Source organism: Podarcis liolepis (assembly GCF_965112155.1).
Source record: "Podarcis liolepis genome assembly, chromosome: 1".
NCBI classification, from domain to species: Eukaryota; Metazoa; Chordata; class Lepidosauria; order Squamata; family Lacertidae; genus Podarcis; species Podarcis liolepis.
Window position 1 is genome coordinate 49,015,771 of NC_139554.1, and position 23,849 is coordinate 49,039,619.

The window sequence follows — 23,849 nt, forward strand, 5'->3', positions numbered from 1 at the left end:
CAGAAATGACTGTTAAGTGTCAGCTTGACAATAAAGAGTTAACTATCTGCCATGCGCATTCCTATGGCTGGTGAGCTTCTGTTTTGCAATCCTGGTTTCAAGGACAAGTGCAAACTAACGTGTGGATGAGCTAGCAATCTATGGTTTACCACAATCTAAGAAGCAACAAACAAAGCAGAAAGTAAAGAGAAGAGAGAGAAGAAGGCAAGGTTCATTCCTGAGGCACTAAATCATGGCTGGGCATTATGGGCAAACTGACTTTAAAGTTGAACGCAAGCAGGAAAAAAGGGAGACAAATTAAACACAGGTGGAATGCAATAAACACAAAGAAGAAGAGAGCAACAATACAAATGTAAAAAAGCAGACAATGCACACATAATATAGACATATATTCTAAATTCAAAATAAGCAATGAAGAGATGAAACCAAATATGATTCTCTCATAAAATATCTTCTGAGGAGGAGATATGAGGAGAAAAATTCAGAAGCTCTAAAGGAAGTTCTTTTGTTGTGTGACTTAGTCAGCAGTCAAAAAGAAACCGACAGAGCCTTGGTCCTGCCCTTGTGCCATGCAGGGGGACAGGATTTCCCTACTCAGGGGTAAGGGCCTCAAGGCTATTCTGAACACTGGAATTTCAAAAATGGTATCTGTGCAGGTAGAGATCTCATTTACTAACTGCCCAAAGACCACAAATAAGAACCAAATTAATTTATTGGAGGTTTTTAAGCAGAGGTTGGATGATCATATGTCATGTATGATTTGGTTGAAATTCCTGCATTGCAGAGGACTGGACAAGATGACCTCTGGGGTCCCTTTCCAACTCTGCAATTCTATTAGTCTACATTATTCAGAGTCCTTTTGGCAATTTATTTCATGATTAAATTACAGGCCCACACGGGTTTCAAAATTGCAACCAGCCTGGCATACAACCCAAATAGGTTCTAAAGTATTTAGAATACCATATCTGAGAAAACTGGCTTACGACAGCTAACAAAAAGCAATACACTAAAGTTCTGGCTATTTTTAAAAGAAGAGCATTGAATATTGATACACTGAGAAACGAACTATTTTATGTGCTTGTTTAATTTGTGTGGTTCTTCCCACACAATAGTCTCAAAGTGACTAACAACAGTAATAATTTTAAAAGTACAATAGATAAAAAAGTCAATTCTAAAAACAACACACTCAAAGTTAATCCACAAAATCAATCACAGGACCTTCCCACCCTCTCATTAGTAAATCCCAGAATCAATGCTTTTCTGAACATAATACTTGCAGGGGTTCTTTGTCTTTTCTACATTTTCTCCCTCTTTTGTTTTTAAACTTTAATTTACTGGATTCTGCCAATGCAGCAAATATATTATTGAACACTGATACAAATATATTATGCTGCTAAACTTGACACAAAAATGTTAGCATAATGGAAAAATGAGTGATCTCCAAGCAATGCATCTAGAATGAGAGAAATATAAGATAGATAAATATTTAAAGAGCATTTGTGTCCTTACAGGTATAATTCCTAAATGACCCAACTTGTTCAGAAGTTAAAATAAATCTTAAGAACAATTTTTCCATCTCTGCAGCACTTACTGCTAGTCATAACTTTTAGTCATACTGAATACATTATTTTTCCTCAACTTTTTGTCTTTATTTTCCAACCTGATTTTTTTTTTTTTGTAACAAAGCAAGAATATACAGCTAAATCTAGAAATGACACTCACAAGAAAGGCTGGTAGATCATGGGAACTGTAATTACAAGTAGTTAACCTCTGGTTTAAAAATCCATCAAAATTATATTTCTACAAGTGGGCAAAGCTACAACAAAGCTTTGCCCTGGGCAACAGTGGAGGAGATTTTCTCACTATCCTCCTGGCACAGACAAAAGGCATGGAAATTTCTCTCATTAACAGCCAGTCTCTGCCAGTCTCATGAGGCAGATTGCCAACCCTCTCTCTTGCCAGGCTGTCTGAGCCTGGGTGCCAGCAATGTGACACAGATGGCACTCTAAGTGGCATGTATGATGAAACTGACTTTGTTCTTACGCATTGCCTCCCCTCTTGTGTTTGCTCTCAACTGTTAAACTGCAGCTTGTGCTATGAGGGGACAACTCAGCAGACCCACCCCCTCCTTGCCTTCCTGCTCCATCCCCCCTTTACAGGTGAGTATATACATGCATGGTTTTCCTTTATCTGTTTTTGATAGGTTAGTTCCTTCTTGGTGGTTGTTTTAATTATTTTATTTTTTCATACCTTCTGGGAAAAAAACAATATATGTCACCTAATGAAGCAGCAACCTCAATTCTGTTTGTGGGTGGCTCCGATTCACCTCAACTTGGTCAACACAGGGCCCCAGAGAATGATTAAAAAGCAATACTGTAACTAAAAACACCACGAACTATTCTGAGAGCTTGCCACCCAAATACTTCTGCTTTAGGTTGTGATAGTTCGGTTGCATATATGCCCTCCACTTCTCAAGGAATAAATCAATTGCTTCCAAATTCAAGTGATACTTATCTTCAAGGCGGAAGCTTTTAACCTCAAGCCAACCTTTTTCTAATAGTCGTTTTAAAGATTGATGTTAAAAGATTGATAAAAGTACAGCAATACACCATGAATAAAATACTAGTGTCTTTAGACTATTTGAAGTGTAACAAAGTAAATCATACTATTATGGAGATTAATCCTGTCTCTGCTCACTCCCCCCACAAGCACACACTACACATGAGGGACTACGTCTGACAGCTGGATTGGGTTGAAATCAAAAATAAAGTTCTAGTCTTTCTGATGGAAGAGTCATTATTAATACGCAGAGCATGTATTCTCCAAGGTCCTGCTAACATATACAGCCACCCTTATGGTATTCATGGATGCATGGTACAACACCACGTTACTGAGAGCAGAAGTATTAAGGATGTGAGCATACAAATTTATCCATCTGATTGGTATCTTCCCTCCCAAAAGGACTCCAGTGGCATGGGAAAGATTTGTCTTGCTGGCCTAGCCGCACAGTCTCTTTATTCATATTCACATATGGCCCTGCAGTATGGGGCTGTAACTCACAGAAGCAGCTCTCATACTACTGACTAAATATGTGAAAGGGACCTGACATTGCCAGGATCGAGAAAATCAACTGCTTGAATATCCCTAAGATTAATGAACACAAGGAAAGATAGTTTCCTCACTGTGGCCTTGTACCAAAGCAGACCAAAGGAAAAGAGTAGAAGCATAGTATAGTTAAAGATTCCTGTGGGAGTAACCTTAAGGAAGAAAAAACTGCAAAAATGGGTGGAATAGGAGTAGGCTGTCATAAATCCTCCTTGGCAAATCAAAGCACACATTGTGGGGCTGGTGCACCTTCTTTGGTAACTATCCACAGCTCCCTAGGGAGGCCTGCTTTATACTGTACTTTGAAAACAACTTCCATAGAATAATCTCCATGTCCCTGTTAGATATATACATAGTTGTCAACTTTCAGATTTGAAAATAAGGGATCAGCAGCCTCGAAAATAAGGGATCAGCAGCTTCACCTGCCCCGGGGACAGTCTATGCGATATATAACAATCCGGGATAGCAGCGGGAAGCAGCGGGAAATGGCGCTGGAATAAGTGAATTTCCCACAAAAAAAGGGAAGGTTGACAGCTATGGAGATATGTCAGCAAGTGACACAACTGAGAAAACAGGAACACCGTAAAGTAGCATGCACACAAATACAAGCCTCCTTATGGCACCGAAGTAAAATCAATTGTTTGCTTTTGAACTATTTAATACAGGTCTTTTTTTGGTTTATTTTAGAAATGCAATGAAATTTTATATTATATCAAATTCCTTCTGAGACATCACATATAGAAGAACATTATTGGTATTTTCAAAAGGCAGATGGCTTTAAAGATAAAACTCTCTCACCTCTGGTGTGACATCCCTTGGCGCAAATCCTGTTCCTCCAGTAGTTAAAATCAAGTTAAGCTCCTTTTCATCACACCAGTCTATCAATGTCTCCTGGGGGGGAAAACACACACACACAAAGAAATATGTTATCAGATTTTCATGTTCATAAATAAATAAATGACAGAGCAAATTCAAACTGTGCATTTTATTTTATGAATAACTGTATTGCCTTTAATTTAATCCTAAATATTGATAGTAAACTTCATTTAAAGCACTGATATTAATAGATGTGGAGGAAATTTAAAATAAATTTAAAATACCAATCGTTTCCAGTTCCAAAAATATATCAAGTGTAGGTTGATATCTAATAGAATACAATTGCTCATCCTGTTTTGTCCCTCCTTTCTCCCAAGAAGGAGCCTAAACTTTTGGTTTACAAAATATCGAAGTTCCCAACCCTGAAAACACAAACAAAACTGTTTAGTATTAACAATAGACCATCCTGATCATAGGAAAGAAATATTAGTAACGCATTCCTTGAATTTCTAAACAAATATGTAACAGTATTTTCAAGAGCCCATAAAGCCTAGAATTGCATGACACATGAAAATGTAGAAACCATGAAAATGAAACTTTATATTTGTTCACACTCAGCTCTTTTTGCCATTCCTTCTTACTTTACTCTCTTTTGCCATCTTCCAACTTCAAAACACAGGCAATAAGGTCCTTAAAGCAGGAGCCTCTATTGTGATTATATTGCTCTGTAAAGTGATGTTTATTTTGATGGCTTTATATAAATAATAGCAAATTTGCCACCCCAGAAACAGCACTTCAGTACAAAGGATTGAATCAATCCTTCAATGGAAAAAGTTGAGAAACAAATTTATGTTGGAATTCATAAAAAAAAAAAAGTACTACTCTGTCCGGTTTTTTCCCTACCAGGAAGCAAAAGGTACAGTAATCTTAGCAGATGTGTCCTAAGGTTATCACTAGTAAGCCCGCAACTTACATGGGGTTTACATTCCTGCGATCACACCTAAAGCCAAAATCACATATAGTCAAAACACACTGGGTTCAATGGTGGATGGGACTGCCAAAGTCTTTTTTTCCTGGAGCGAAAAAAATATTCAGTAGAGTGATCTGAATATTGCCAGACGCTGATCATTATAATCAGACTATCTCGGTTCAGGAGGGCCCACAGTCTGCATACTAGCCAAACATTATTGAGGGCAAGGGTAAAGAAATGGGAGCAGCATACTGGGGGAAGGTGAGATCAGTGTGATCCTTCCTCAATCCACATCCCAGAGCTATACAGCATTCTTTCCCCATGAATTTAATACACTGTTTAGAGGGGCATGACCCTGACAAAGGTTAACGATTCTGGAATAAATTGGGGAAACAAGAAGAAGAAGAGAAGAAGAGTTTGGACTTGATATCCCGCTTTATCACTACCCGAAGGAGTCTCAAAGCGGCTAACATTCTCCTTTCCCTTCCTCCCCCACAACAAACACTCTGTGAGGTGAGTGGGGCTGAGAGACTTCAGGGAAGTGTGACTGACCCAAGGTCACCCAGCAGCTGCATGTGGAGGAGCGGAGACGCGAACCCGGTTCCCCAGATTACGAGACTACCGCTCTTAACCACTACACCACACTGGCTCACAGGAGGAACTCCCTCCTGTGGTATGTACAATCAACCCTACCTTCCCCTTGTATCAGGCCTTATTTCTATTTGCTTTCCATTATTTATACTGGTCTGGAGTTTTAAAATGGTTATTTCTCTCTGTGTTTTATCTTTGGTGGTCTGGATTAGGATATTTTGTTAATATTTTATAACATGTTTTTTACATTGCTTTTAATGAATGTTTGTTTACATTAAATTTATATCAGGTTGGTTCTGTTGTCAGCCACTTTGTGGAAGGTTGTGTCTGGAAAAAAATGTGATATAATATAATGATTTAATAAGAAACATCAGCATTAACCACTGCTACATTAGTAGATACATCAAAGTACTAATCTTGCTATACATAGACAATTTATTTCATAAATTCTTTAAGCTACATTTACTGAAACGAACACCACAGAAATTGTAAAGACTTTAGATCCCTTACTAGGAATTTGATTTTCAACTAATTAAAATTAAATAAATTAAATGATGACTTATTGCCAGTTATTTTTCTCAGCATGGTTGCAAGCATCTGATATACAGCCCTATGATTATTTCCAGAACATTTTAGGCTAAAACAGCAATTATAGATTACAATGTAAGAAAACAGGTCTAAGATTCAAGAATAGCTTACAGCTAGATGTTAACCAGAATTTCTTTACTCAGAATTGGCCATTTGTCAATGTTTCAAAGAGATGAAACTGAAGATTGCTCAGTTGCTACTGAGGCCACAAATAAAATGGTTACTTGTCATTAAATTAGTAACAGCTGTAGATAGCTTAAAATTCAAATCAACAGGGAGACTTCAATAATTGGGGCCTCAAGAGTTAACAGTACCATCACTTACATGAAACACAAAAGTTAACTGTCTACAACAATGAAAGGTAGTAAACATGTTCTGCTCTGCATACCAAACAAAATTTCATTTTATAGCATCATCTCAATCAAAGCAACACACAACAGAATATACAACAGAATATGATCAAATAATTATAACTGCTAAAGAAAATGAACAATCAACAACACCCATGTTAAATGACCCATGTCTAGGAAGGTGAAAATGATTTTCTATATACCTTTTTAAAATGTTCTTTATACACACACAAGCCCACACACCCTAAATTTTACTTGAAGCGAATTCTTCAAGGTGCTTTAATAAAAAGCTAACATGGAACCATATAAAAATAATTTAATAATTTTGGTGTACGGTTTTTAAAGAAATGAATACAATTATGAATTGTTATATTATTCCTTCTCCCCAGCTTGCATTGCTATCTATTTTTTGTCTCATTTCTAGAGAGACCTAAACTGAGCTATTATTTCTTTTTGGTATTGGAACATGCTTGACCCATAACTACACATCTGCAGGTTTGATTTTATTACATATGTCAATAAGGAAGAACATAGTTCATCCCCTCCCTTTGCTTATCAGTAGATTTGGTTAATTCAATGATATATAATATTGTTATTCAGTAAGATTCATCTCAGCCACAGAAATTAGTTGCTAAGTTGCTGGGTAAAGGGTCCTCCCCACCCCTCAGTTAAACCTCACTGTAAGCTTAATGGAGGGGGGCAGGTGCTTCGTGCCTGCCTCCCCCCACCTTCATTAAACAGCTTGCCTGGGCTGGGCTGGTGTTCCTCATGTTGCAGTTGGCATGGATGCCTATTAGCAGCCAGCAAACTGCAGTGTGATGACGTTTTACACTCTTGCGTATACAGGAAGATTGTGCATATAAGAATTAAGAGCGTTAAAGGGAAACGCCTGCTGAAGGTTTTTGTTAAGCTGCACACATGAAGACACAGCAGTTTTGGTACTAAGTAACATGAAATTTGCATCATTGTAATTTTAATATGGGCAACCAAAATTAGTGTCCTCGGCTATTCCTGTTGTGTTTGAATCAGACACCAAGTGGCGCTTTCTTCTATGAAAGGACTATTCCTGCATAGAAACAAATTTCCTTGCGCAAAACATGAGTCATTTTTAGAACTGTGAAAACTCATGGAAATCCCTCAGGGCTACAGAGTGTGCATATACACACTCACACTCATAACACTGAAAGAAAGAGACACACAGAGCAACCTTTAAAAGAATACCAAGCTATTTATGTGCTTTCAAAAGGCTCCTTATAGTAGTGATGAGCCCACATCATTTTCGTAACATCTGACTACCTCTTTTTATTCTACAGGATAAAAGTACTTCTAACAGCCCAATCCTCTGCGTCTTTCCTTTAAATCCTTCCTTGCATTTGGCTTTACTGCTGGTAAATTATCATTCAACTCCTCTAAAGCTATTTAAAATCACCCCACTTAATAGTACTTCAAGTTTTGAAAGGTGAACCAATAACATTATGTTTGTGTGTAGTCAAAATATCTCAGTAGCATTTGAATCAATACAGCATTTGCTCAGCATTCAGAAGCTCACAGGTTCAATCCTTGGCATCTCCAGGTAGGCTTAAGAGAGAACCTTGTACGGAGACCTGCTGCCTGACCATGTAAACAGTTCTGAGATAGATGGACCAAAGGTCTGACATAATATAAGGCAGTTTCCTATGTTTCTATAGCTGCTTTTATACAAAGAATATCTGAGCACTGTGATTCTGTAAAATGCACCTGATACTAAAAGAATTCAAAGTGATCAATCAAGTTCATTGGAAAACATTTTATCCTCTTAGTGCAGTGCTTACGATTTCATTATCAGCTAGAAAAGATTTAGAGCATGTTCACATATGCACAGACTTAATTTGATTTCTCTGCACATCTTGAAGAACTGAAAAGCACAGCAGTGCTGAACAAGGGGCTTTCTAGACACTGCCAATCAGAAGTGACTGCAAAGCCCCCTTTTGCCAAGCCTCGCCTTTACCTGCCTGGTACCTGCCATAAATGGCATCAGGAATAGGACAGGTGGGCATGACTTGCACTAACAGCCTTGTGGACCAAATGGAGAGGCTTGATGGATCAAATTTACAACACAGACTGGAGGTTCCCAGCCCCTGAATAAAAGCAACCAACACTGTTCTTAGCAGAGCTGAGGTGCTCTGTTAAGATAACTATGAAGCCCCAATGTGCTACTGAGATACATGGAGGTGCCAGGGTTCGGGTTTGTTTTAACTGGATTGGGGGGCAGGGCGGCTAGGTAAAGGTAAAGGGACCCCTGACCATTAGGTCCAATTGTGACCGACTCTGGGGTTGCGGAACTCATCTCGCTTTATTGGCCGAGGGAGCCGGCGTACAGCTTCCGGGTCATCCCAAAACACAGCTCAGTGAGGATTGAGCATGTTCAGTGGCCACAAAATGCAGAGTGTATATTGGGGGTAAAGCGGGATGGAATGGATTATTTTGAAAAATGGACCTGAGCAATCTAACAGATCAGTTACGTGAGTCATTGCATCTGTGAAGACATTTTCATGTGTAAAATAGCCTTTCCTGACAATAAACAGGGAAGAAGCTTCTCATGCTTGCATTGTTATTTAACTCTACTCCACATTTTTTAATAGGATAAAACCAGCCCTTCAAAATCTTTGTACTGTTAAGTTATTTGTAGCACAAGAGCAGGGAACTTCAGGCCCAGGTCTCTCTTCTGGTGCTTGAGACTCTCCCCATTGAAATGTGACAATGTTCCTTACTTGCTTGAATGGAGAGTTAAGTTTATAAACCTGCATCACTAGACTGTAGTCTACAGTATAAAGTCACAGCTGTTGCTTGCCCACTTTGGCCTGCTCATTGCTGGCATGCAGTCAGGTTCCCCACCCCTGTCCAAATGGAACATTAAATTAATTAAAACAGCTGGCTTTCAAAATGTTGGGTGAAAATAGTAAACCATCAAAAGAAAAAAATCTTTTTAGAAACGTCAGTAAAATTAGTAAAAGCAAAAGCAGCAACAATTAGTAAGACCATATATCTTCCATCTCAGTTTTTGAGATTGCTACCCTGGGCTCCTTTGAGAGGAAGAGTGGGGTATAACTTTAACAAACAAACAAATCTTTCCCAATAGTCTCTATGTGATGCAATACAAGCCAATTAAAAAACCTTTCTGAGCTTCAAAAGCAGCTTTGACACAACACTGGGTATGTGTACACCAAAGTAACTCCATCTTGGACCTGATGTATCTGAAAGGTTACTGAAGGTTGTTTTAAAAGTTTGATGAAAGAGTCCATCCCCCGTCCTCACCACCAAATGTTGTAAGCTTTGCAAAAAGGAATTCAGTTAACGTCTATACCAAAGATGCTTCTTTTATTGTGTAGGTGTTATCTTCAGAATTACCACTGAGATCACTAATTATCTTAATTCTCTCTGATTTATGAGAGTTCATTTGAATTTGTGTGGGTGATGACAACTTTAGGATTATATCTTAGACCTGCTCTTTACCTCACTGGGTAAAAATACCCTTTCCAAGATCACCAGTTCCTTGATCTTCAAAAGCAACCCCACGGGAATGCTAACTTGTTAAACCACCACCACACTTTTCCAGTGCCACTTCCCAATATCCAACGCCCTATACCTCATAAAAAGCTTAACATGGGAACATAAGAAGGCCCATCTAATCCAGCATTCTGTTTTTACAGTGACAAATCAGATACCTATGAAAGCCCATAAGCAGGGCATGAGCATAATAGGCCTCCCCCTCCAACAGCTGCTTGTGAGAAGTGAAGTTACAGGGAACCATGAGGGGTCTTCTTGGTAGCGGTGCCCTCCCTGTGGCACACCCTCCCTTCAGATGTCAAGAAGATAAAGAATTACATAGCTTTTAGAAGACATCTGAAGACAGCCCTGTATCAGGAAGTTTTTAATGTTTGATGTTTTTATTATGTTTTTAGATATGCTGTAAGCTGCCCAGAGTGCTGGGGAAACCCAGACAGATGGGCGGAATAAAATGTTGTTGTTGTTGTTGTTGTTGTTGTTGTTGTTGTTGTTGTTGTTATAGGGAGTGGGTGGTGCTGTGGTCTGAACCACTGAGCCTCTTGGGCTTGCTGATTGGAAAGTTGGCAGTTCGAATCCCTGCAATGGGGTGAGCTCCTATTGCTCTGTCACAGCTCCTGCTAACCTAGCAGTTTGAAACCACAACAGTGCAAGTAGATAAATAGGTACCACTGTGGCGGGAAGGTAAACGGCGTTTCCGTGCGCTCTTGCTTCCGTCATGGTGTTCTGTTGCGTCAGAAGCAGTTTAGTCATGCTGGCCACATGACCCAGAAAGCTGTCTGTGGACAAACGCTGGCTCCCTCGGCCTGAAAACGAGATGAGCGCCGCAACCCCACAGTCACCTTTGACTGGACTTAATCGTCCAGGGGTCATTTACCTTTACCTTTTTTTTAACCTATGATGATGATGATGATGATGATGATGATTAAGCCTAATAGGTTAAGAAGTCAAATAAATCAAGTTAGGAATTAGCATATTGTTATGTTTCTTCTCCAGTCTTCTATTTCTCATGTGCTGCTTCTTGAGTTTTACAGTGTTATAAATTTGATTCTACACTTTATGAAGCTGTATTGTGTGCTAATAAAGTTTTGAATAATATTTGTACTTTGTGGCTCCATTGAAAATTAAATAATTTAATTGGACAGAGCTGCAAACTGGAGAATTACTTGCCTTTATCACCTAAACTTAATTAAGGCCAATTTGCCAAGGACAAACTACTAGGGGGAAAGTCAAAATACTCAAGCCTTTCAATACACCTAACCATGATCTCACAGGATCATGATCTCACAGCCATGATTAAATGTTAAATTTTCTGATTGGCATTTTCTGATGACACAAGTTAAAAAGTGCAATCCAATACTTGTATATTCTGAACTAAGCACTGTGTCATGGTCCATCCAGATAAGGAAGACACATGTCCGATATAGTTAATTCTTTATTGGAAACAGGAACACTTTCAGTGCTTCCACAGTGCTCTGGCTACACATGCTAACACACTTCTAGCCTCTAGGGAGCTATCCACAGATCTGGGCCAAAAGAGCAGTTGCAGCAACAGTGGGGCCCCTCCTCTCCTCCAGCTTATATACCCTCCTTTGATGGGCTGTGTGCTCACAACCTGCGCTGTGTGCTTCTCCCTGCACGGAAGTTGTCACTGCTCTTCCCTTTTCAAGCCCCCCCCCCTGGTTCTAGGAGACAGTGGGGAGGGGGAAGGTGAGGAATCTACTGACCCATCCCTCACATAAACCGTCCCTTCCTCCTCCACCTTGGACTGCCCCGACTCTCCCTCCTCCCCTGGCTCCTGCCTTGCAGGTGGTGTGACACCCCATAAATCATTGGTTCCCTCTCTCGGGTCACTCCCCCTGGTCCCCTGCTTCTGCCACACACTCTTTGGAGCCCTGTCAGTCCCTGACACACCACCGAGTTCCAACACATATGTGCACATAGGATTGCAGCCTAGAAAATTAAACTCACTGCACCTTTATTGAACTCTGATGACTCACTGACAGTATTTCTTCTTTGCACTTCTCAAGGATGGTCAAGTCACATCATTTCTAAAACCCTACTGGTAATCCAGATATAAACAGACAAAATACTGCCACAGAAAATCAAATCATACTATTTGTAGGTATACTCAAGCATGTTTTCATTGTGGTAGAGCTTTCCCCCATATTTGAGAATATCTAAAAAAGAACAAACACTAATTCAGTGCCCTGTCTGAAAGTGTGGGGAGGCTTTGGAGGACACTTTTTATTTCACGAACTGAAATTTGTACCTGAAATTTTTGCAGCTATAAAATATTTCTCCTCTAATATATAAACATGGGGAAATCAGGGAAGAGAACAAAGGAGAAACTCTATTTATCTCCCGTTTGGATTAAGGCATAATTGCAAAACTCTATGGTGTCTGGTTAAACTTGGATCAGAACAAGGATACGTATGTGAGAAAAGGGCACGAGATTTGGATCTAAGAATAACCAGGAAAAAATAGAACTGGATTTGGGGCACTCCATTCTAATATTATTTCAACAGATCTAAATGAGAACTATTTTAAAACCCTCTATCAATGGCATTTAACACCTTTTAAATTGAATTTAATATGGAAGTTAGGATCAGATAAATGTTGGAGATGTGGCTCAAATAAAGCAGATTACATACACATATTTTCTTGTTATAGCAATTCCAATATGCCAGAATATCTAACATGTTTCTGATGCTATCTTTTAACTGTCTTTTAGGCAGAAATCCACATTGATTGTGATGAACATGATCCTGTAAAATCCAACCTTATGCTGCTTTCAACCTGCTATAACAGTATTCCTTTATGCTCTTTATCTTTAGTTTATTTTGTGTGTGTGTGAATGATTAAAAAAATTACTAACATTATGAAAATGTGCAAAGATAATCAATTTATTTTAAAATTGGTCTCTATTCATATTGGAATTATTCTTTGGGTGGGTGGAATTAACAATGGAGCCATGCCCCATCGAGATGTAAAAAGAAAAGTTGATTTTATATATTTTTTTTCTACAGAGGAAAAAAATAAGAAATGACTGTAATAAAGAAAATATAACTCAAAATTGATATTACATTAAAATTGCTATTATTTTTTTAAACAAAACAGAGTTAAAAGAATTATTCAATATTAATTCACAAATAACAGAACTATACTGATGTAGTAACATGTTGGAAACAGCTTGTAAGACAGTGCTCTTTTGCAGAGCAGGAGTGGGGCAGGGGCAGAGCGGGGTGTTCAAACTGCATGTGATTTCACGCAAACATGCAATGACCTGGAATGCACCCACCATGCAAATCAGGGGTTGCCTGTATATCCCATTTAAAGATTATTTCCTGGGTTTCCTTCTTGTTGCTTTATATATTTCTTTATTTGGTTCTATTTTGATGTTTTTTAATTTATATATATTTTTTAATTTCCAGAAAAAAAGGTTGTAAAATACTTTGCATAAAGCATTATCTAACAAGATCTGGTGACAATCTACATAGTCCATATACAATTATAGATCACTGTTGAACAAATACAGAGATAAAATAAAACCAAAATAAATAAACCTTTTCATGTTTTTTATCTCCAGGTGTTGTTTTCTTTTCCTTGCACAGATGACCTTCAGCTCAATTTACCTTTTCTGATTTATCCTCTTCTATCTTAATTGATATTGCTTAATCACCCACTGGGTGACTTCTCATTTTCTAACACTGAACTCTGGTAAAACTGGGCTCCAGCTCTTTACTCATTCTTTTCCTTTTTCTCAGGCATTCTTTCCATTTTCTTTGCCAGAAAAAAATCCATATCTCTTCCCAAAATTGGTTATCTCTTTGTGAGTTCAGTGAGACACCTCCTGAGCAAATATGGTTGGGAATGCATTGTTAAGTATTAATGGTCTAGATGATATCAGATTGCCATCTCTCAGCAGCCCCAAATAGGATGGCCAAAATGATCAGGGGTGATGTGTGTGTTGTAGTTCAGCGACAACTGGATGGCATCTCCCATATCTGGTTAAACAACATGCCTTCAGTCAGGAGCTTTGAGGCTCAGCAGTTTTCAAACCCAGCAATACTTTACAAACAGATTTGAAAGGCTACCTCTAGATTAAACAAAATGAGGTGAGTCTAGATACAGACAGAAGCAGCTGCAGATTTGGATGTATCTTGATTTAATCATATTGAGAAAATGATGTTTTTGTTAGTGATAGAAAAGGCAGTAGCAGCAGCATTTATTTACACCTGCATGAAATTAACAAGAGCAAAGGCAAAAAGAAAACCTTTATAGCTACCATTGAACATAACTGCTGAAGAAATTTATAAAGATCGTGCTGAGATGAAATCAACTACTCTCTGAGGTGTCAAGAGTACTTTGTTTTTTAATTCATACCATGGGTATTGTTGCTAATTTCAGAAATGTATGCACACACATCCACAAGAGATTTCACAAGAATGCCAAAAAACAGCAGCAGGGTAGAGGATATAATTTGGGGTTTATAAAGAAAAAAGGCACAAGAGGAATGGAGGAATATGGGGAAAACAAAATAAACAGTGTTTCCCCAAGCACTAAGCCTATGGTGATGAAAGCAGATAGGCATTTATATAGTTATGTCACTGAAGTCCATTGCTTCCAATTTCAAATCTGTCCGGATTGTAATGTTTTAGATGTATTCTGAAATGAATAGGAAAGAGCCCGCATGACTATTAGCCATCAACAGCCTTATCCTCCATGAATTTGTCTAATCCAAGTTGGTGGCCATCAGTACCTCTTGTGGGAATGAATCCCATATGTGATGTGTTAAGAAGCGCTTTATTTTGTCTGTTCTGAATCTTTCAGCTTCAACATTCAGTTTCACTGGATGCCCACAAGTTCTATCATCATCATCATCATCATCATCATCATCATCATCATCTTAATTTATTCATGCCACACTTTTCCCTGATGGGACTCAAGGCAGCTTATAGATAAAGGAAAGAAGTGCTAAAACACAAAAACTCAGTAATTAAAATACTAGTAAACCTTGATAGAATCAAAACTATATACATATATTAAATCTGTTTAGAACACGTTCTAATGTTATGGGAAAGAGAGAAAAACTTTTCTTTGTCCATTTTCTCCATATCATGCATAATTTTATATACTTCTACATGATTTTGCATGCATAATTTTATATACTTTTATATACTGCCAATTTGGATACAATAAAGGAACTGGAGGCCCCTCGACTATCCTCGGGTCCAGTATTGGACCACTTCGACCGGATATCCCCAGCCGATGTGGACAGACTCCTCTGAGCTGGAAAGCCCACCACCTGTCCTCTTGACCCGTGCCCGTCTTGGCTGATTAGAGCGTGTCCAGACGAGGTGTGGGCCCTCCTGGGGGATATCATCAATTTGTCCCATGGCACGGGGACATTCCCAGGGGAACTGAAGGAGGCAGTGGTGTGCCCGCTCTTAAAGAAAACATAATTAGATCCTTTAGATCTATCCAATTACCACCTGGTTTCGAATATTCCGTTCCTGGGTAAGGTGATTGAGAGAGCGGTTGCTGAACAGCTTGGTGGGTTTCTGGATGAAACATCGGCTCTGGATGCATTTCAGTCCGGCTTCCGCGCTGGTCATGGGACCGAGACGGCTCTGGTTGCCCTGACAGATGATCTTCGTAGACAGCTGGATCGAGGCGGGTCGGGGCTGCTGATTCTTCTAGATCTGTCAGCAGCTTTCGACATGGTCGATCACGAGCTTCTGGACCACCGCCTTGCAGACGTGGGGATCCAGGCCACAGTCCTTCAATGGCTGCGCTCGTTTCTCTCTGGTCGGGGACAGAGGGTGGCGCTTGGGGGGGAATTGTCACCGCGCCACTCCTTGGTGTGTGGAGTACCTCAGGGTGCAATACTCTCCCTGATGCTTTTCAACATCTTTATGCGCCCCCTCGCCCAGCTTGTTCGGAGTTTTGGGCTGGGTTGCCATCAGTATGCCGATGACACCCAACTCTATCTGTTGATGGATGGCCATCCTGACTCGGCCCCAGACACACTGACCAAATGTTTGGAAGCTGTGGCTGGATGGTTACGTGGGAGCCGGTTGAAGCTAAATCCTTCAAAGGCAGAGGTCCTGTGGCTGGGACGGGGCGATATGGGATTGGGGGGGGGGCAACTCCCATCTCTTGCGGGGGCGCAATTAGTGCCAGCACCGTCCGTTAAGAGTTTGGGTGTAATCTTCGACACCTCCCTTTCCATGGAGGCGCAGATTGCAGCTATAACAAAGGCAGCATTTTTCCATCTCCACCAAGCTAAGCAGTTGGCTCCTTACCTCTCTCGCCCTGACCTAGCCACTGTGATCCACGCGACGGTCACCTCCAGACTGGATTATTGTAACTCGCTCTACGTGGGGCTGCCCTTGAGACTGACCCAGAAACTCCAGCGGGTGCAGAATGCTGCAGCGAGACTCCTTACGAGGTCTTCGCTGCGAGATCACATTCACCCGGTGCTATACCAGCTGCACTGGCTCCCGGTGGAGTACAGGATCAGGTTTAAGGTGCTGGTTTTAACCTTTAAAGCCCTATACGGCCTAGGACCCTCGTACCTACGGGGCCGCCTCTCCTGGTATGCCCCACAGAGAAACTTGCGGTCTTCAAATAAAAACATCTTGAAGGTCCCAGGCCACAGAGAAGTTAGGCTGGCCTCAACTAGAGCCAGGGCTTTTTCGGCTGTGGCTCCGATCTGGTGGAACACTCTGCCACAAGAGACCAGGGCCCTGCGGGACTTGACATCTTTCTGCAGGGCCTGCAAGACAGAGCTGTTCCACCAGGCCTTTGGCCAGGGCACAGCCTGACTCTCTCCCTCGGCAATCTTCGCGGAGCTCTGGCCCAATGGTTGCCAGTGGCTTGAATTAATTAATTTTATAATGAATGGTTTTAGAGTGTTGTTTATGCTGTACTTTTGTACTGTTTTATTGTTGTTAGCCGCCCTGAGCCTGGCTTCGGCTGGGGAGGGCGGGATATAAATAAAATTTATTATTATTATTATTCCTTTTTACAGCTATAACAAAGGCGGCATTTTTTCATCTCCACCAAGCTAAGCAGTTGGCTCCTTACCTCTCTCGCCCTGACCTAGCCACACGACGGTCACCTCCAGACTTGATTATTCTAACTCACTCTATGTGGGGCTGCCCTTAAGACTGACCCAGAAACTCCAGCGGGTGCAGAATGCTGCGACAAGACTCCTTAAGGGGTCCATGCCGCGGGATCACATTCACCCAGTGCTATACTAGCTGCACTGGCTCCCAGTGGAGTACAGGATCAGGTTTAAGGTGCTGGTTTTAACCTTTAAAGACCAATACGTCCTAGGACCCTCATACCTACAGGACCGCCTCTCCTGGTATGTCCCATGGAGGACCTCTGAGCCCAACTTTAGCCAGGGAGGGCGGGATAATAATAATAATAATAATAATAATAATAATAATAATAATAATTCCTCATAAGGGAGTTGCTCTGTAAATGTTACTCTGTGAAAGCCCCTATGAATGCATCACCATAAGGACAGCCTGATTTTTAAAGTGCAATCATTCCGCTGCCAAGCAGTTCATGTAGCTTTGCATTTTAAAATTGTTTAAAATAAAGGACAGCTTTGATACCAACAACAAAAAGCTAACTGTTTAAACTACAGTTGGGATAAAATGACTCCAATGCAAAACACAAGAGTTCAGGAGCTTAAATGGATGAAATATTTAATCAAGTCATTGTCTCATTTCTGGCACACAGTCAAATAAGAAATAGTTAGACTTAAAACATGGTTTAATATGAATTTTCATTTTCTCAAAGGACTCCAAATTATTTACAGCTACAGTCCTGCTCTACAAGAGTTCCAAGATTAAAGCTATTTGCTGCCCAAATACGTACATAATACAAAATAGATACATAATCTTGAGCCCCAGCCTTATCAGGTGTAACAGATCATAATGAGAATTAGCTACTCTAGCTGTACTGCAGGCCCAATCCAAAGTGCTTAAATGGCTCAGGCAGCAATATCTCAATGACTGCCTCTCCCCGTATGAACCGCCCCAGACCCTGTGATCATCATCCGAGGTCCTCCTTTGTGTGAGAAGTCTGGAGGGTGGCAACACAAGAGCAGGCCTTTTCTGCAATGGCTCCCCATTTGTGGAATTCTCTTCCCAAAGAGGTTTGCCTGGCACCTTCATTAAATGTCTTTAGGTGCCAGGTGAAAACGTTTCTCTATAAGCAGACATTTGGCTGATCAAACATTCTATGGGCTTTTTAATGTGTTTGTGGGAGGGGGATTAATGGTTGTTGTTGTTTTTTCATTATGTATTTTGAGTTCTCATTTTGTATTTTTTTTGTTGTGAACTGCCCTGTGATCTTCAGTTATCACACAGTTTACAAATTTAATAAATAAATCAAATCAATAAATAGACCAGATGCTCTGATAGGCTTCAGTAGGGATATTTTTATTGTTACAGAGCTGGCTTTCCAGAGATGTGAACAGACAGTTTTATCATAAGTTGATTTTTTTTATTTGCACATTAAAGGCTGGGGGGGGGGGGGAATTTCTGTGTTGAAGCACTTATCAGGTTTTTCAATTGATCTAGCGGGTGAAAACAAAGAATGCCACTCTTCCCTAATTTTGTTTCACTTGCCTAGATGAATTTTCCATCATCAAAAGCAAATGGTAAACTAAGCAGTTAAAACAACCACCTTCCCTGGCTGTTTCCCTCCACAAACTATAGCTGTCAGCTGTCGCAAGTCACACAACCCTTTTCTTGCAACTCCAGTATAACCAGCTTCCTCCAGGGGGGACAAAAACTCATGTGCTTGCATTTATCAAACATGTAGTTGTTCATATCCATATAAAATGGAGGCAGGGTCTACATTTTATATCAAAATGAATGCAGGGGGGAAAGGAGCAGAACTCATTTACAGAATCAGAACTAGACTGGGGGGAAACAGCTTAAAGCAGTCAAGCAGGGAAAGTTTAAGTACAATATGGTAGTAAGTTTCACGCTTCTCTCTCATCCACTTACTTACCCCTATCCTTGCTTTATAGATCAATAGACAAGTAGTTGTTCAATAAACATGTAAACATCTGGTTTGACCCTCAGTTTCTAAAAATGCTAATTAGAAATTAGAAAATTCCTTAGGAGCAGATTCCATTATTCGTAAGCATGGACTCACTGAAGGATGAGGCACACATGTGTCCTGATCCACAGGCCTGTGGAAGTGGTTTGATGCAGGGATACCAAACCAAGATGTCCAAAATGTCAGTGATCAGTTCTAATGCTTTATTAGAAAGCATAGACTTTCAACACAGACTGCAGAGCCTTTCTGTCTTTACAGACTTGGGACAGACACCAAAACAGCCTACACTCAGGAAAGCATTTGTGCATTAGTTATACAAAAACCAGTATATGTCAGTTTGGCCAGAACCTCCCATTGGTTCATCTGCTGATGAAGGCATATGTGGCAAGCCTCCAAGTCTTATGGATAGCTCCCATCCCTAGGACAATAACCAAGCTTCCCAAGCCCACAGATCAGCATAGCATCAAAGCAAGCCAATATCAAAGTAAGTGTATAAACATATATGAGCTCATTCTTGCAGCAACTACCAATTAATCCCAAGTTTATCTTGACTACCAAGATGGAGTTCACAGGCCTTCCAGAACATTATCCCCCTTTGGTTCTACACAACATGTTAGGATGCACTAAGAGGTTTTCTATATAACTGTTTTATAACAGAGATATATCTTTCTTGGCTGCCTTTAAAATTGTGTGGATTTGTCATGACTTGCATGCGTCTTTTAAAATTGAACTCATACAAGAAAAAATAATGCCAATTCCTTCCACTCCTCCTACTAGTTGCTTCAGAGAACTAACACTGAGGGGATGGAGTGGAATAACTGCAAAATTCTGTGTAGTAATAATAGGTTTCATCATAATCCCAAAGCAAATCTTAAACTAGAGGTTAAAATATTGGAAACAAATATGAACATCATATCTTAGCATAGGATTGTAATGGATTCTACAAAAGCTGCTAAGATAGTCTTGCCTCTACAGAAGAACGTTCATATGGAACTTTCTTTGATAATGAAGATAAATTGACAATAATAAACCTAGGCTGCTGGTGAGCTAATAATCCTAGGGTGGTAGCCAAGCAGAGTAAATGCTTCTTTTATAAGAATCTGGCAAATTGCCCCACTGTCTGTCTGCATATTCTGTTTCTTTTGAGGAATGCTGCATATTAATATTTCCAAATTGCCTTAGGAAACAAGAGCATCCCTGATCTGAAAGGTAGAGCAGAAATTATAGTCTGCCCTCTGTGTCTGGGCCAGCTATTTCAAGCTGAAAGCAACAGTTGTAGACAAATTCCTAGCAACTGTAGCTCTGTGAGATTTGGGAATAAATGGAGTAATCCCTTCTCACTTTTTACCAAGGACTATTTTGCTACATTTAAAACAATCCTTTAAAAAATAAGATTTTTAGACTACATTCTTCTCACAGCTTTCTGTGAATAACTTAGAAGAATGAATCTTTAAATATTCTAAGTAAGATTTTTATGTTGAACCATCAGCCAAATCATCAAATTTACAGAGAGTTGATCTGTTGCATCAAAAAACCCCAAAAGAGTCTTGTGGCACCTGAAAGACTAACAAGTTGTTATGATGTAAGCTTTTGTGAACCACAATCCATATTTGCAGATGAATGAAGTGTCATCCTGACCTCACCCCACCCTCTAAAAAACTCAGGTCAGGATAAACCCTGATGGTATAAACTGTAGTCTTCAAAAACATATGCCATAAGAAACTTGTTAGTCTAAGATGCCCCACATCATTTTGTTATACTTAAAAAAAATAGCCAGCTTACTTTGCTGATTCAACTAGAAAGCAGAGCTTAACTATTGCCTAATTAAATGCTCAATAGCATTAATTAATACACAAGCTAAAAATAGAGTATGACAGGAAAGCTTTTGTGCTGTTTCCCAGGTTGATGCAAATGGTTTTGACTTTGCAGAATTGCAGCTAAAATAATTAATCAACATTCTGTGTAAAAAGGAGCTTGAACAAATGAATAGAAAAGACAAAAGCAATACTTCCATTATGTTATTCCAGGTGTTGTGGTAGCTGTTGAATGACCAGAAACTTGAATTTAATTATTAAGTAATTTAATTTAAAATCAGTAAATCATCATTGTACATTTCAGCATACATAAAAAAATTAAAGCACTGAACAAAAATGGTTATTAAAATGATACCTTGATTTCGTCTATTTCATCTGGCACTATCTTGTATGCAGATACAGTCCCGCCTAACCTGAAATTTGGAAAAGAAAATATTCTCAAAATCCAGTAACAGTATGGAATAAACAAATTGATGCTAACCACATAAGCCCATCTCTATGGTTCATTTCTGGGAGCAAACTGCGCTAAGATACCCAAGAAGCTTATGCATTGCTGCAACAGTGCACGCTGGCATGCTAGACAAAACATCTGAAGTTGGTACATTAGCTAACATGGTGGACATTTGCATACATGAGGTTTAAAGAAGCTCTTGTTTTAAATGTGCTTGCGATTTTTATTTGCATATTACAAATGTCTCATCTCTAGTTTCTCTTCTGCATGAGCAAGGATCAAATGTTTACAAAACAAAACTTCAGTAAAGTACTTCTAATGGTTACAAAGTCATCCCTAGATTCAGGTGGGTAGCTGTGTTGGTCTGATGCAGTCAAAATAAGTAAAAAATTTAAAAAATTGTCCAGTAGCACCTTAGAAACCAACTAAGTTTGTTCTGGGTATAAGCTTTTGTGTGCCCACTCAGCCCGCCTTCAGCCTCCCTCCCAGCTGTAGGGCGGGCTGAGTGGGAGGAGGCAAGCAGACTACGGAGGGCCCGCTGCTCGCCACTGCGAGGAGCTGCAACTGCCAGAGTATGTATGGTGGCAAGTACCGCATCAATTTCTATATTTAATTGCTATATTCCATGTAGAAGACTGGCGTGCTCTGGTCCATGGGGTCATGAAGAGTCGGACACGATATAAGACGACCCACGTTTTCAAACTTAAAAAAATGGGGGGGGGGAGCTCGTCTTATACACAGAAAAGTACGGTATATAGAGGTCTATACAGTAGTAGAAAAAGCTTATTATGGTCACAAACCAATAAAATTCAGTACAGAATGAAGCATACATTTCAATTAAAACATATTACAACAGCTAAAATATTCCAGCAGTTAAAACAAGTACAAATACTTATACGTTCTTATCCTGCTAGGTGCCAGCAATTTCCCACCTGATCTGCATTAATATTAGATATTGCTGGAAGAAAAGAGCTGCAGAGATAAAAATGGAATTTACTAATATGTGCCCTTGAAAAAAAGAGTAGTAAATTACTACGGGGACACTAACAAATCACTTTGAAACTCCCACTTGTTTATTTTCGTGCAAGTGGTAAGTTATTTTTCTGAAAGTTTTCAAAAATCTGTCAATTCTTCAACCACCTCTTCAACCACCTCCAGTGTGGCATTTGTAACTTCTGGTGATATTATTGATCTGACTGCCCAGCTCAAACCTGGCAAAGCCTCTGACCCATATTCTATACTACCTGATCTCTTCAGAATCTCATCCAAAATGGTGGGCTCCTCTACTCTCAGTTCTTTTACTTCTATTAACAAAACTGGAAAGACCCCTGACATTAGGAGCAAAGCAATTATAGTTTCTATTTGAAAAGAAGGTATTGGGACTAATCCATCTAATTAGCATCACATCAGCCTTCTTTCAGTTATTGGGAAACTTTATGTCAGATTTTTTAAATGTAAGCTTTTATCTTGGATAGAGACTAATAGCATCACTGGTGAAAAACAGATTGGGTTCAAAGCTAGTCATTCAACCTTAGACCATTGCAGTGTATTAACTCCTCTGGCAGAGGAATACACTGGTGGTAAGCTTTTCACTGCTTTTATTGATCTGAAGTCTGTCTTGATTTGTTCTTAAGGAAATTGCTAAAAATTGCATAATTACACAGTGTAATTGATAGCCCAGGTAAAATCTAGGAATCAGTTCCACAATCTGACCCTACACATATTGGATTTTATGTGCATGCACTATATTCAAAAGTTAAGCCCACATGAGAACATCTAGTGGCTTGGAAACACTGTCATTCCCTCTTCCCAACACACCAGCAGGAAATATCAGAATACCATCAGTGGTGGTTACATTTTGTTGCAACTCCCCATGTGAAATACCATATTTTTTCGTGCATAAGACTAGGTTTTTCCCCTTTAAAAGTAATGTCAAAAATTAGGGGGTGTCTTATACTCTGGGCCATCTTCCCCCATTTTCTTAAATTTGAGTCCCCCAAAATAGGGGGCATCTTATACATGGGGTTGTCTTATAGATCCCTCTTACAATGTAGATTACGTATACACCAGTATATAATTACATACCTTCTGAACAAATTTCTGTTAATAAGAGTTCTGGAATTTTTTTTTGGGGGGGGGTGGCCTACAGGAAGTAAGTCCTCATGTACTAGACACTCTATATCACTGATACAAGAGCCAACTTCAATTTAAAAAATAACTCCAAAATTGGGTAACATATTTTTTTTCAATCTTGTGGCCTATATTACAAACAAAGACCTATCTTTGTTAGTTTATTCTCAAAACCCACCATAAAGTAAATCAAGACCAACAGGAGTCACAAAATAGTTACCAAGCTTCTTTATGGGCTAACACCTTTGTTTTGTGTGTCACTTTGAGTGTCACTCTCGCAAGTTAGCTACACATACTGATTGTTGCATGAAACGTGTAACATTAGTGTTTTTCAAAATAAACATGCAATATGTGGGCACTACACACACTGCTTCTAGAAATTGGCTCAGTCTAAGAAAATT

General features: G+C 39.6%; 1 protein-coding gene across 39 annotated transcripts in view; it reads right to left on the reverse strand.

Annotated features, from left to right (window-relative positions):
• GPHN (gephyrin) overlaps positions 1-23,849 on the reverse strand; it is a 239,996-nt gene that overhangs the window by 151,050 nt on the left and 65,097 nt on the right. For all 39 annotated transcript variants that reach the window (XM_083460142.1, XM_083460138.1, XM_083460130.1 and 36 more), the window contains 2 exons: positions 21,223-21,280; positions 3,904-3,996 (listed from right to left, as the gene is read on the reverse strand). In XM_083460142.1, coding sequence (XP_083316268.1) covers positions 3,904-3,996; positions 21,223-21,280 — 151 coding nt within the window. The remainder of the gene's footprint in view (positions 1-3,903; positions 3,997-21,222; positions 21,281-23,849) is intronic.